At 36.2% G+C, this 14,206-nt stretch overlaps 2 protein-coding genes across 7 annotated transcripts in view; one reads left to right on the top strand and one right to left on the bottom strand.

The window, feature by feature from the left end:
- Window positions 1–4,325: 4,325 nt before the first annotated feature.
- LOC120635871 lies at window positions 4,326–10,812 on the bottom strand. Its single transcript, XM_039907075.1, has 3 exons — window positions 10,641–10,812; window positions 9,741–9,863; window positions 4,326–5,644 (listed from the first exon to the last, which is right to left on the bottom strand). The coding sequence occupies exons 1-3, from the start codon at window positions 10,782–10,784 to the stop codon at window positions 4,481–4,483; spliced, it is 1,431 nt and encodes a 476-aa protein (XP_039763009.1). The 5' UTR covers window positions 10,785–10,812; the 3' UTR covers window positions 4,326–4,480.
- A 544-nt stretch (window positions 10,813–11,356) lies between these two features.
- LOC120635850 (zinc finger protein 2-like) overlaps window positions 11,357–14,206 on the top strand; it is a 40,069-nt gene continuing 37,219 nt past the window's right edge. For 4 of the 6 annotated variants that reach the window (XM_039907039.1, XM_039907043.1, XM_039907042.1 and 1 more), the window contains exons 1-3: window positions 11,357–11,380; window positions 11,720–11,858; window positions 12,961–13,092. In XM_039907039.1, the coding sequence (XP_039762973.1) occupies window positions 11,358–11,380; window positions 11,720–11,858; window positions 12,961–13,092 (294 nt within the window). In that variant the 5' untranslated portion in view covers window position 11,357. Of the gene's footprint in view, window positions 11,550–11,582; window positions 11,859–12,960; window positions 13,093–14,206 lie in introns of all 6 variants that reach the window. The other 2 variants (XM_039907040.1, XM_039907041.1) reach the window with 2 other exon arrangements.

Raw genomic sequence — 14,206 nt, 5'->3', positions numbered from 1 at the left:
GTACGCTCGGGCAACGGCACGTCAAATCTACAAATGACGGAAGGTAAACGCGCCTGCGCTTTAAACAAAATCAATAAAAGGAAGTGTTCGCACTAGAATTATCTAAGTACGTGTGTAACAACCCTTTCGTTTGCTTTTTTATACCGCCTTCCGTCCAGAGCCAAAAAAAAACAAAATAATACTCTGTTCTCCATTTAAATAAATTAAGAATACAATTGCGTTGAAGGTAGGTAGGTACATTCGTAAAACGAGCGAGAAGTAATTATAGAAGAATTTAATAGGTGTAGAAAAACCTAACCCGACTAAAATGATGACTGTAGTTGTCTCTCTTTTTCTCTTAGCAAACGTAATAGACTGTCCTTTTCTTTAATTATTTTTCTAGATCGCAAGATAAAAGCAGCAAAATTATAATTATACTAAAAAATAATTAAAAAAAAAAATCAGAAATACTTTTAATTACATAATAAATAAATGCAATTATATAATTAGTGTTTATATATTAAAATATAATATAATACGATTTGTATATAAAGATAACACATTAACTGAATATAAATATTGTATATTCTGGTAGGTATATTTCAGTTCAGACAACCTCCCTAGTGAGCGCTGTGATCTTATGAATCGGAGATTCACGGTTTCGATTCCAGGCACTTTGGTCTGGAGGCTTCGGCCGTGGTTTGTTACCAACCAAAGGGTGAGCCATCCGCTACCTACATTCTAAGACTGTATCATCACTTACCATCATACGTTTACGTTGTTTTGTAGTTAATAGAGAGTAATTTATAGTCCATGTCCATCTCCAACATGCAAGTTTTCTTTGTGCCAAAATTTATCGAGACCGGCGTAGCCATACAAATATGACGGACAAACAAACGTACAAACTTTCGCATTTTATGAAAATTTTAACCGGGTAAAACTTTAATGTATACAACGTGTAAATGAAAATCGAAATAATACTTGGCAGGCTTTAGAGGTACATTATGTACTGTCTCTGAGACTTATCTGTGAAACCGAAAACCAAATAGTTCTTTAGTAAACGACTGCCAGTTTTTACTAAAAGAAATCAGATACAGCCCTAACATCACATGCATAAGTAAAATCAAGTGACTCCTGTCACTGTATTAGGTACGCGTTGCGTAGCGTAGGTACTGTGCGCGTGTCGGTCCGATAGGGTTAGGTTATCTTCGATAGGGTTGTCATAAGTAAACACAGAATGATTTGAATTTGTTTGTATGGAAAAATAAATATACCTTTTTCGATTTAACATTTTTACAGGGTAATTCCTTATGAAATATACTTATGGCACCTTTAATATTATTTCGTAATTCTGTTACACCTTGTATAGAAACCTAAGAGATTTCGATTTAATAGTTTTTGTCTGTATGTCTGTATGTTCGCGCGACACGCAGAAACTCCTAAACGGGCTTATATGCAATTTACGAGTAGTTTAAGTACATTTAACAGCAAATCTGTGTTAAAATTAAGGTTATTTGATTTAAAATAAGGATACGGGATGAAAGTTTTTATTTATTTTACGTCATAACGTAACCATGCCTAAACCGATTTTTTGAAGTGAAAACTTCTTTAGGCGCGATTTCTATTTTTTTTTCCCATAGGTAAAAGGCAAGGGCGCGATTTCTGTTTTGGGTTGAACGAAAATCGTGGAACCCGCGTCATTGTAACGCTTTCCATGAGCTATATAGTCTTTTCTTTCTTAACTGTCTGTTAGTTTATTTTAAATTTTAGAGAAAATATTTAAAAGCGCACTTCTATCGTGATAACAAAAAAAAACCTGGCTAAGTTTGTTGTTGGCTCTTCTTAGACCAGGGCGCGTTCGGTACCCTCCTAGCTTTAGTTCTAAGTTAACGAATGCAGTTATCACCATCACTAACATTAGTGTTAACATGTTAAATGTATGAACGCTTCATAAGTGCCTGTAATAAGGTCTACATGAATAAAACATTTTTGAATTTGACTTTGAATAAAAGCGCGAAATATTCTGGCATTCTGGCAAACATGTTTGACGCTCCGCAGTATTTAGGCAGCTTCATCAGAATGCGGTATGACATGGTCTTAGGGTCTTATTAACAGGGTCCCGTTTTACCCTCTGGGTACGGAACCCTAATAAAAGCATAAAATTTTATATATTTCATTTTATTAAACATATATTACAGCATAATGATAACAATTTAAATATATATACAGCAAATAGGTACATAAGTGTACTACGACAATACACACATCGCTATCTAGAACCAAAGTAAGCGTAGCTTTTTTATGGGTACTAAGATAGCTGTTGAATATTTCTATGAATATAATACACATAAATACTTATAATATACAGACAAACACTGAAAAACATTAATGTTCATCACACAAACATTTTTTTCAGTTGTGGGAATCGAACCCACGGCCTTGGACGTAGAAAGCAGGGTCACTGCCCACTCCGCCAACCGGCTGTCATCAAAGTGAAGTAAAAAAGTAAGAAAGAAAGTGCGCGTCAGAATATGTCTATCTTTTGAGGTTTATTTATAATTTATATGTCCTAGATAATATTAAACGAATAATAGATAATATGAAAGAAAAACATGTTAAAATGTTAGTATTTTTTTTTTTTTTTTCAAGTCATTACAATAACTTGGGAGTTGCCGGTTATTTTATATAACTTAATGAATGAATACTATATATGTAGTTAAAATATTAATGATAAACGTCAGAACTTAAAAATTTTCAGTGCTTTACTTATACGCTCGTGGTCGCTTAAAATGGGCCTGAGATGGCTCAGAATCACTCAGCGGGCGATAGAGAGCTAGGAGAAATTACGAGATCTGTAGAATAAATAGAGTTACCGAGATAGCTCAACTAGTCGCAAAACTGAAATGGCAGTGAGCGTGGCATAAAGCTCCGAGACTCAAAGGACGTTGGGGGTTCCAAGGTGCCGGTATAGCGACCCAGTTTTTACCCCCAACGCGGTGGATATACATCAACTGACGACGACGACCTCCATGGCGCAACGGTGAGCGCTGCGAATTTAAGTAGGAGGACCCGGGTTCGATTCCCGTCTGGAGCAATTTGGGAATTTATAATTTCTGAATTTTCTCTGGTCTGATCTGTTGAGAGGCTTTGGCCGTGGTAGCACCCTACTGACAAAGACATGCCGCTAGTTAGTGTTCCGGTGCGATTGTTGCGTAGAAACCGATTAGGGGTATGACTACCATACTCCCTAACAGGTTAGCCCGCTACCATTTTAGACTGCATCATAACTTACCACCAGGCGAGATTGCAGTCAATTGCTAACTTGTAGTGGAATATAAAAAATAAAAAAAACTGAGTCACTGGAAGCCGCTGGAAACAAGCGATCCAGGCTTTTGGAATACTATACTAAAAACCTGCGGACGTCAGCAGTGGACGTCAATCGATTGAGGAAAAGTATAAAAAGGATAGCTCTACTCAATTCAAACTGCCATCTGAAGATTTCAATTACATTGTTTATTAAATAAGGTCGTAAGACACGATGTATTTGTGAGACATTTTATAAGCCTAACCTAACCTAACAGTCTGTAGTGTGCGTAGTTCTATGAGCCAGTTTAGTAGAAGTGGAGAAATTTGTGGCAACTCCTCTTGGGAAGTCAACAAATTGGACGGAGCCTGTCCTGACTAGACCTCGACTGTATTGGGCCCCTTCCCTAACTTGAAAGCTGGACTCTCCTCTGGATCTTTTCATCAGTTTACTACTTTTATTATTAAAACCAAAACAAAAATGGAGCCTGTCCTGACAAGAGAGTCATTGAGAGATAAATTTTAAAATTTTAAAGTAATGACAGTGTATAGTCAGTACATATTTGAAAATTTTATGTACGTTCATAAAAACATTTCGAAATTTAAGAAAAAATGTGACTGCAATAATTTAAACATTAGAAGTAAGAATAAACTTACAGTGCAATATACTAGGTTACATAAAATTCATAATTCGTTTAAAGGAAATTGCACACAATTCTACAATAAACTACCAATTGACATCTTGGAGATGTCTCTTAAAAAGTTCAAAGTTTGTATTAAAAGCTTATAGAAAAGTCCTATTATAGTATAAAGGACTACGAAATCGATAAAAAAGCTTGGGTGTAAATTACTGCTCTAACCAGGTTGCTCTTCGAATAATTTAAAATGACATTGTGAGATGGTGATTACAAAAAAAACCGGCTAAGTTTGTTGTGGGCTTCTTCTTAGACCAGGACGCGTTTGGAACCCTCGTAGCTTTAGTTTTGAGTTTACGAATGTGGTTATCGCCATCATCTCACTACCGTGTAATTCTTATGTACGCATCAAAAGTGCCACCTATGGGCCTACTTGAATAAAGATATTTTTGACTTTGACTTTGAAGACCTCGACTATATTGATACCCTTCCCTAACTTGAAAGCTGGACTCTCCTCTAGCTCTCTTCATAAGTTAATGCTACTTTTATTATTAAAACCAATATCATGAATCTTTACTCGAATCATCATCAAAACATGTTTGAGTTTCCGCGGAGGAAAAACTCAGTAAATCATTATATAGACTGCCTCTCAAGTCCAGGGTCTGAGTCTCGGTCGATGTCAACATACTAAACGTACTCGGACTGGAGGACACGCTATCAATACACCGGAAATTAGGTTTCGGGGACTCGTAGAGGCAGAGACATGTTTGAGTCTCCTTTATACTCAAATCCGGGGACTGAGTCTCAGACGTGATTGTCTCTTTGTTGACACGACTCAAACCGAATTCTAAAGGTAGAGTTTGGGTTTGAATATCAGATAGGGATACTGAATCCGAGAACATTGCGTCATCCTCGCTCATATTAGATTTTAATGAGAGCAAATCTTCGAACACCGTTTGAGTTGACATTTCATCCTTTTTCGTTTCATCCATCCTTTCCGCGTGCCAAGACGGTAGAGTTACATCGTTTTTGATATGTCTCTCCAATTCCAGAGTTTGCGTTGCGAAAGATCTTTTCGGGCTGTCGCAGAAAGCGTCACCTTTATCGCCATCCTGGCTTCTATCGTTTTTAATTTTCTTCGTATCAACACAATTTTCGGATCTACGTTTCTGAGCTTTCCTCTCGTTCTTATACTGCTCGTGCAGATCGGGATGTTTTCTTAGCAAGTGTATCAGCAACTTTTCGTTCGTATTGTATTGCACGTCGCACACCTGGCACATGTATAAATAATTGCACGTTCTCAGATGCCGCTTGTATGCGACGTCATTGGCGAACGACAATTCGCATACGCTGCAATTGACCTTTTCACCGTGCACTTTGAATGCGTGCTGGTTCAGATACTTTCTGCCGGTGAAAAATTTCTCCTTCCCCGAGTTGATGTAATACGAGCAGTCTTGAATGTGACAGTAAAATTTTAGGTCCACAGCAAAGTCCTTGGCTACTTTATGCTGCTTCAGTAAGTGATGCACCAGGTCGGTTTTCTTCAAGAAGTTACTCTGGCAATAGTGGCAAGGCAGGTTTATCTTCCGGTCCATGTTCGGTGCGGTTATTTTCATTATAACAGATTTGCTGGTGAGTTCAGAATGTATCAGGTTATCCTGTGAATTAGATGCCTCCTCGGATTTGGGAGCAGTTGTCCGCTCCAACGATTCCTTGGATTGTTTTTTCTGTAACAAAATATGTTGGTTATTTATCTTAATATTTCAACAGCAAACATGTTTTGTAACTAGTTACATTTTGGTTACAACCAAAAATGACGGCCAAAAATGATTATAATGACGGCCGATTGGCGCAGGCAGCGACTCTGCTTTCTGAGTCCAAGGCCGTGGGTTCGATTCCCACAACTGGACAATATTTGTGTGATGAACTTGAATGTTTTCAGTGGCTGGGTGTTTATCTATATATTAAAGTATTTATGTATATTATTCATAAAAAATATTCATCAGTTATCTTAGTACCCATAAAACAAGCTACGCTTACTTTGGGGACTAGATGGGGATGTGTGTATTGTCGTAGTATATTTATTTTTATTTAATGAACTTTTGTTATAACAGGGTTCGAAAGTCTTCGAACAGTGATGACTTACGGATCTGAGACTTAATCGCCAACTATGGGCCACATAAGGAGGCTAAGAGTCACTCAGCGATGGAAAGAGCTATGTTAGGAGTGTATCTACGTGATAAAATCAGAACAGATCCGTTGAAGAACTAGAGTTACCGACATACCTTAACGAGTCGCGAAGCTATAGTGGCAATGGGCGGAGCACATAGCTCGGAGAACCGATCGACGTTGGGGTCCCAATGTGTTGGAATGGTGACCTAGCAGGTGAACGCAGCGTTGGTCCACCAAGTCCAACAAGGTGGACAGACGACCACAAATGAGTCGCGGTGAGCCGCTACAAGCGGCCCAGAATCGTGGAGTTTGGAACGTCATACAAAAGACCTACGTCCTACGAAGATGGTGATACGGTTAAATAAAAAATACCAGAAAACTCTCGGTCTTGTAGTTCCTAACATTAAAACTAACAACTTTTGTTCTAGGACTTTTCATAATTCAGTATGAATTTATTTCATACAAAACAATATTTTTTTATGTTTTCTCTGTAAAGTTGCATTACACTGTGGAACCCAATGCATGTGATTCAACAAGAGAGTTTATTGGTTTGTTATCAATTTATATTAGCATATAAGTGCGTTTTTATGTATAGCTATATATACGACCACAATAGCGCAGCGATGAGCGTTGCGGACTTAAAAGTGGGTGGCCCCGGTTTCGATCCCCAGCAGCGGCAAATTGAATATTTATAATTTCTGAATTTTCCCTGGTCTGATCTGGTACGCTCTGGAACGCTTTGGCCGTGGCTAGTTACGACCCTACCGACAAAAACGTGCCGCTAAGCGATCTAGCATTCCGGTACGATATTGCGTAGAAGTTTAATATAATACCCATAACAGGTTAGCTCAATACCATCATAGACTGCATAATAACTTACCAAAAACTTTTTCCTTAAGCACAAATTTCACCTTCCTATAACTTCCTACGAAATATCATGTTCGGATGTACACCTTGTACCCCTTCATACACGTAGAAACATTGCCGATGTTTGTCTCTTACTTAACATTGTTAGAGGGTCAATAGATAGTCCGGAATTACTTACTAAGTTAGATTTTACTGTACCCTCACGATTACCTAGGCATAAAAAGATTCTGCACGTACCCTTAACTAAAACTAAGAATAGATTTAATTACTTTATAATCCGTGTCTCTCGCTTTCTTAATTCTGTTTACAATGACCCCGAAATTGACTTATTTTATGTTAATATGAACAGTGTACGTCGCAACTTAGTAGATAAACTGTTGCATGCTAGGTAAACTTAACACTTATAGTTTGCTGCGTTTTTGCTGGGTTCTATCAGGTACCCTTGTTTATATAAGACTTATCTGTGGAAACCTGTTATTAGTTGTAAGTCAACCATTTGTTAACTATTTAGTATCTATAACTGCTGGTTTTCCAATTAAAGAAAAAAAATTTTTTTTTTTTTTTTCTTTTTTAATCCATCATGCGATCAGCTGAAGTAGCTATAAGCAGATTTCCTCCGTGTGTTTTGTGGCATGTGAGGCCGGCCATCCATCAATGGCTCTGCCTCTTATTTTACGAAGTGCATGTGTTAGTAAAATCCCTAATGGAAGCACGTTTAAGCCTTCTAATCTCCATTGGGACACTGAGAGAAGTAGCCAGTTGGTTGCTATGAGTGTTAATTCGCTCTTTATAGCTCTTTGCTCTGTGCTCAACTTCTTTCTTTATTGTTGTTATATTGAGATGCTGGTGTAGTTCTGTTATCTTAGTGAACCATGGTGCATTTGATATGGTTTTCAGGACTTTGTTTTGAAACCTTTGAAGTATTTCTAAATTCGAGTTTTTTTATGTGCCCCAAAGCTTAATGCCATATGTCCACGCAGGTTTTATTATGGTCTTGTAAATAAGTAGTTTATTATTGAGGGAGACACGTGAGTACTGCCCCAAAAGCCAGTTAAGATTTCTTACAATTTGATTAAGTTCATCGCGTTTCTTCATTATGTGAGGCTTCCATGTTTGTTTTTTGTCAAGGTGCATTCCAAGATATTTTGCTGTCTCACTATGAGGTATTATATCTTGTCCAAGTCGGACAGGAGTACAGATATCTTTCCGTAAAGTAAAAGTGACATGAGTTGACTTATTAGAACTAGCTTTAATGCGCCATTTAGACATCCATTTCTCGATCTTGTTCAAGTGGTTTTGCAATATAGCTGATGCCATGCTTGGGTCTTTGTTATTGCACAATACTGCAGTGTCATCAGCAAATGTAGCAGTAAGTACATTTTCCGAGACAGGGATGTCAGCAGTATATATCAGGTATAGTGTTGGACCCAGAACAGACCCTTGAGGCACTCCCGATTCAGTAATATAAAACTCTGAGTAGGCATCGTTAATTTTCACTCGAAATAGTCTCTGGTGCAGATAAGATTTCAGGAGCATAAAGAAGCTATGTGGAAGAGGAGTTTTTGCCTTGAAGAGCAATCCGTTGTGCCACACCTTGTCAAACGCCTGTTGAACATCTAGAAATACAGCAGAGCAATATTCTTTGTTTTCCATTGCATTTCTTATTTTACTAACAACTCTGTGTACTTGCTCCACAGTTGAGTGACCACTCCTAAACCCAAACTGGTGTGGAGGTATAATGTCGCGCTCGCTAAGAATTGATTTGAGTCTGTATGAAGCTATCTTTTCAAATGCTTTAGACAATGTTGGCAGCAAGCTGATTGGTCTGTAAGATGACAGTAAATGAGGCGGTTTGCCGGGTTTTGGAACCATTATTATTTCTGATATCTTCCGAACATTTGGATAGTGCGACGTTCTCAAGATACTATTGAAAAGTTGAGTTAAAAATAGTATCGCTTTTCTTGGAAGTTTTTGTAAGACCTCTGCTGTTATTAAGCAGAATCCTGGAGCTTTGTTCAGATCAAGTTCCTTAATTAGTCTATGCACTTCTTTAGGAGAACAACTTTTTATTGGTAAGCTTAGTTGTAAGTCTGCATCTAAAAACTCACTGACTTCTCTATCGGTATCTGCGTCTCCATTGTTTGAGGTGAATACTTCGCTTAAGAACTTGCCAAAAGCTTTTGTACGTTCGCTATCTCTCCTAGCCCAGGTACCATCGTCAAGTTTTAAAGGATGTTGCGGAGGTATGGGCGCTGCTTTATTTGATTTTACGGCCTTATAAAGTGAGTGCTCGTTCTTTGCTGTTGCAGACAAATTTACCAACTTATTTTGTAGCGTTTCATCATCAATGTCTTTAAGGTATGATCTTAGTTCTAAAATAGCGCGATTAAGAGCTTTTTCGTCTGACGGATGACGACTACTATGCCAAACTCTCCTAAGTCTTCTTTTTACTAGAACCTTGTCTCTTATATCTTTAGGCAGATTTTTACTACCCGGTATTTGGCATCTTTCTGGTGTGGAGATCCACGCTGCAGTTTGTATTAAATGTGTTATCGCGATAGCTGCTTCGTCGATATCGCAGCCTGTTTTCAACGGAATTTTTAGTGATAGGTTACAATCAATGTAGTTTCTGAAGGCGAAAATAAAATAAATAAAATAAAAGGTACGATTGCAGTCAAGGGCTAACTCGTAGTTAACAAAAAAAAGGTATAGAATTGTCCTGCTATAGTGTCAGTGAAATCCATCACCATGTAAAGAAAATATTGTGAAAATATAGTTTCATACCTCTATGGCACTCTTCAACATCTGATCTGACACTTGGGATGTGACCTTGAAACACCTGCACCTGTATAGAACATCCTCACATTTCAGACAGAGCAGCAGCGATGGGTTGTCTGACGTGTTCACCTGCAAAAATACAATTATTTTTTTTTTACTTTTTGATTCAGTTCGCAAAACTGACAATCAACTGCTAAATCTAATATAAACTATAGCACTATACTCCACACCATCTCTAAATTTTTAAAGTTATGAGTGGACTCCACACACTTTTGAGAACATTGTGTGTAGGTTATTATACATTTGATGAATTCTTCAATGATGAATGACAAGGTAGATTGGCGGCAGCCAGCCTCACTCTCATCTCCCACAAGATAGAAAAATTATTGTAAATGTTGAAGCAAGTGATATTTTAATTACTTAAAACGCACATAACTTAGAAAACTTGAAGGTGCGTGAAGGATTTCAAACTCGGCCCTCCGAAAGTGCAGTCGAGCTCCTACCAACTGGGCTACCGGCTGCCACCGCATCGCTTTTGGAATTAAGATTAATTAAATCATCTAGGGTTATCGATCTTATTTTAAAATTTAAGTCTAATTTGCTCTTCACTGCAATCTTACATGTTGATCATTAGGAGATTGTTGATGCAGTCTAAAGATGGTAGCAGACATACCTAGGAGTGGTAGGTAGTATAAAGTGGTAGCAAACTAACCTAGGAGTAGTATGGCATATATATTTAACCTATTCCGTCAATGGGTCTCTCGGTATCGTAATGGGATAAATTCCCCAATAACCTCTGCTAGGGTTCGAATCTCGGGCTACACGGCCACGGTTATAAGACCACAGCGCTCACCGCTGCTCGTATTGTTTTCTGGCCATAGCGTGAATAGTTTGATTTATATTTACCTGTACATTTGTGAGCCGGTGAAAATCGTCTAATAAACCCCATTCCACCATATTCTTCATCTCTCCCGACGTAGCCAAGCAGCCGCGGCATATTAGGGATAGATCTAGTGAACACAAATCATCTATATTTATTGTTGAGGACATTTTTTATTTATTGTTTTTGTTTGCACATATTTTTATTTACATTACACTAAAATGACATCTACCACAACGGTCATCGACAATCACAATTTTTTTTTTTTTTTTACGGCCATGAATTCAAGTCCCTTAAGGCCTTTTAAAGACAAACACTATAGTCTATACAATCACAGACTCTTAACCACAGAACCTTATTATCTCAGAATAATACCCGGTGGGGATTAATACCCTTATAACCTGATGTAATATTTTCGTCATGGCTAACAATATTCTAGTCCCTATTGGCTTTATTATACTTTAAGAAGGGCTACCAAAAATACAGCCAACGATAGCATAAACCATTGCGCCAATGGTGATATACTGACAAAGCTGAGTATTACTCAATATTCAAGAAATCTAAAAACTCAAAAAAATAGGCATTTCGAACAATTTAGTACAAAGAAACACCCATTTCAAAGCAATATTTAATAAAACTTCTGTACTCTCTTCTCGAGTCTGTGAGACGCAAACACTGTTCAAGCTGTTCGTTTCTTAGGTCTGTGTTTGTTGTCAAGTTGAAGTTTAAAAACTTATTTGTCGATGGTCAATATTGTAAACAAAAGGTAAACCGAAAGAATCATTAATTTTCTTAAGAAAAAACTAATCTCTTCCTTGTTTGAACTTTTAAAATTGAGTCATTGAATGCCTAAAAATGAGCCGGTAACATATTACAGTGCTAAAATGCAAAGACATCGGCAAAAAACATGATTTTCAATTTCGATTTCGTAATCAGTTCGTACTTATATTAGTTTTGTTTTATCACAGAAACTTACTTAAAAAACTCTTAATATGCATTGATTACATACTAAAAATATGAGCAGCAGTCAATAACTGCTGTAACTTTTTATGAACAAGCTACAAGTTAATTATCACGACCATAAAACATTCATTAATTTTTGAAGAATGGATAACACGGTGGGCAATGAAGAATGCGCATTGAGCCGGAATATATGCAGACTTTGCTTAGCAATCGATACCCGTACATATACCATCGCGGACACAGTTTTACAGAATGTCTACGAAAAAATTGTTAATGTTAAAGTAAGTAAGCATGAATTAAATATTTTTTCTGCATTTCGCCTGCAAATCTTTAGTCTTTTTTTTAATTCTTCTACAAATAAGCCCTTTACTGCAATTATACCTAGCGGTAAGTGATGATGCAGTCTTAAGACGGTATGGGGCTAACAGGTTAACACAAGTTAGCCCCATACCGTATTTGTAGAAGAATTAAAAAAAAGACTAGAGAGTATTTGCCTTGGGCTTCTACACAATGTTGTATCTGAATGATTAACGGCTTGACAGCACATCTTTGTTGGTAGGGTGGTAACTACCCTCAAACAAAGCCTCCAATAGGATAAAGTCTATATTATTTTATACTGTATATTATTTTTTATTTTTTAATATGTAACTATTTGTAAGCTCACTGTTTGAATAATATTGCACGCCTGAAATGGCAAACTGTTAGCCCCAAACTTTTAGCTCATAAGACCATTATATGTACACAGTTTATGCAATAAATGAATTATGAATTATAACTACTTCTAATTAAAATTTTAGCAATTTAATTGGGGCAATTATTGTTGTGTAAGAGGACATCAATTTTTTTATTCTACTTTTAACTAGCCCTCGACTCTAATCTCACAGTTTGTAACTGTACAATATTTTGTCAAGAACTGTGCAGTATTTTTTTTTTTATATAGATAATCTACATACCATGTATGGCCCAACTGATGTTTAGGCCATACATGGTGGTTACATAATTTTTCTACATATGTTGTAATTGTTTTAAACATATGTTTACATAATTGTAAGGGGATTGTATGTATGAATGCTTCATAAGTCCCGTGATAGGCTTACATTTATGAAGAAATTTTGAATTTGAATTTAATAATCTCTGTAAAGAAAAAGTCCACTCGTACTAAGATAAAAAAACGGATACTATTTCTAGAATAGAATAGAGTAAGTACAATAAATTTTATTGCTTTAACTGTGTACATTTTTTTGGTGTTCAAAGTGGGAATCCAACAGTTTGCCACTTTCTGGTGTGCAATTTTTTTACATATTTAGAGTATATTACAAATTACTATAACACTTAAAATTTTAAACTACATAATGTCTTGGTGATTATTGAATTTCTTTTCAGCTGAATTCAATACCAGAATTACAAAATGTGTGCTACGTATGCTACGCAAGACTGAAGCAGTGTAACACATTAATACAACAGGCTTTGACAACGGAAAAGCTTTTAAGTGAGGCACTTATTAATGGCATTCAGGTAATATGATACTAAAACTAAGAGTTTCATGTATAATCTATAATATATTTACCACGATGAAAGAATGAATGAATGAATACACTTTTATTGTATAACAAAGAAAAAAAGTAGTTACAGAGATATAAATACATATCACGAGAGTACAATTTGGTGGCCTTATCGCTACATAGCGATTTCTTCCAGGCAACCAATGGAGTAAAAGGAAAAAACACAGAAAATTTAAAAACATCATTCATCATTTTTTTAACATTTAAAACTTCTCAGTTTGGAAGAGTTCTTCTTAATTTAAATGGATAGGTACTAAAATAATATTTGTCAATATTTTGACCCAAAAACATGGTTTGTGTTCACGACGCGACTGTGAAGGTGCGAGAAGTCAAGAGGATGACATAAGCAGAATCTGACTACCCGTGTTCTTTTGGTTGGTATTTCACAAACTGTTCAACATCATATTTAAAATAGTTGGAAAATCCAAAAGTGCACGCCTCATAATCTATTTCATTACAATAAAATTGAGATTATTTGTAAATAATAATTAAACTACATCTAATTATGCCGTGAAAAGTAATAGGCTTCTATTCCTCAAAATACTGAAGCCTATAAAAAAAACAAACTTGATAAGTGAAGTATTTCGCTCGTTATCGTGACCACAATACGGGATCCGCACATACAGAGACACGGACGTCCAATACAACTTTTTTAAACGATATTTTAATTAGTTTAAACAATAATAAGAGATTTAAAAATATCATGAGTGTTAAAAATTGTGTTTTTTCTCGACATTTGTCTATTAATATTCACTTATAAAGCAATAAAGAATAAAAAAAAGTGACATTTTAAGTTGGAGAATCACTGTGTGTGCGTAAACTGACAGTAATACCCACCTCAACGCTTCGCTTATTTGGCGTGCAATTGAGAAGTTTTTAATCTTAAAATATTAATTACCGTTTAAATATTTTTAGTAATTATGATATTTTCAGTCGCTAGCTTGAATATCAGTTAGCGAAAGATGCAGGTGGAAAACTTAACATCCAGATACTTTTATTTGTGTGTTGTAGTAATATATAAAAAAAAAAAAATTATAAATTCAAATTGATACTAATATTATATGAAA

The sequence above is a fragment of the Pararge aegeria genome, chromosome 27 (genome assembly GCF_905163445.1).
Source record: "Pararge aegeria chromosome 27, ilParAegt1.1, whole genome shotgun sequence".
Lineage (NCBI taxonomy): Eukaryota > Metazoa > Arthropoda > Insecta > Lepidoptera > Nymphalidae > Pararge > Pararge aegeria.
The sequence above is the reverse complement of the archived record's forward strand: the minus strand, read 5'-3'. Positions and strand labels throughout refer to the sequence as shown.

Bases quoted from the DNA above. Each gene is read 5' to 3' on its own strand.
- LOC120635871 (XM_039907075.1), bottom strand. From the start codon at position 10,784: ATGTCCTCAACAATAAATATAGATGATTTGTGTTCACTAGATCTATCC. The intron at 9,864-10,640 runs GTAAATATAAAT...GTATTTTTGCAG, and splicing joins ACCGGCTCACAAATGTACAG to GTGAACACGTCAGACAACCC. The intron at 5,645-9,740 runs GTATGAAACTAT...ATTTTGTTACAG, and splicing joins TGTTGAAGAGTGCCATAGAG to AAAAAACAATCCAAGGAATC.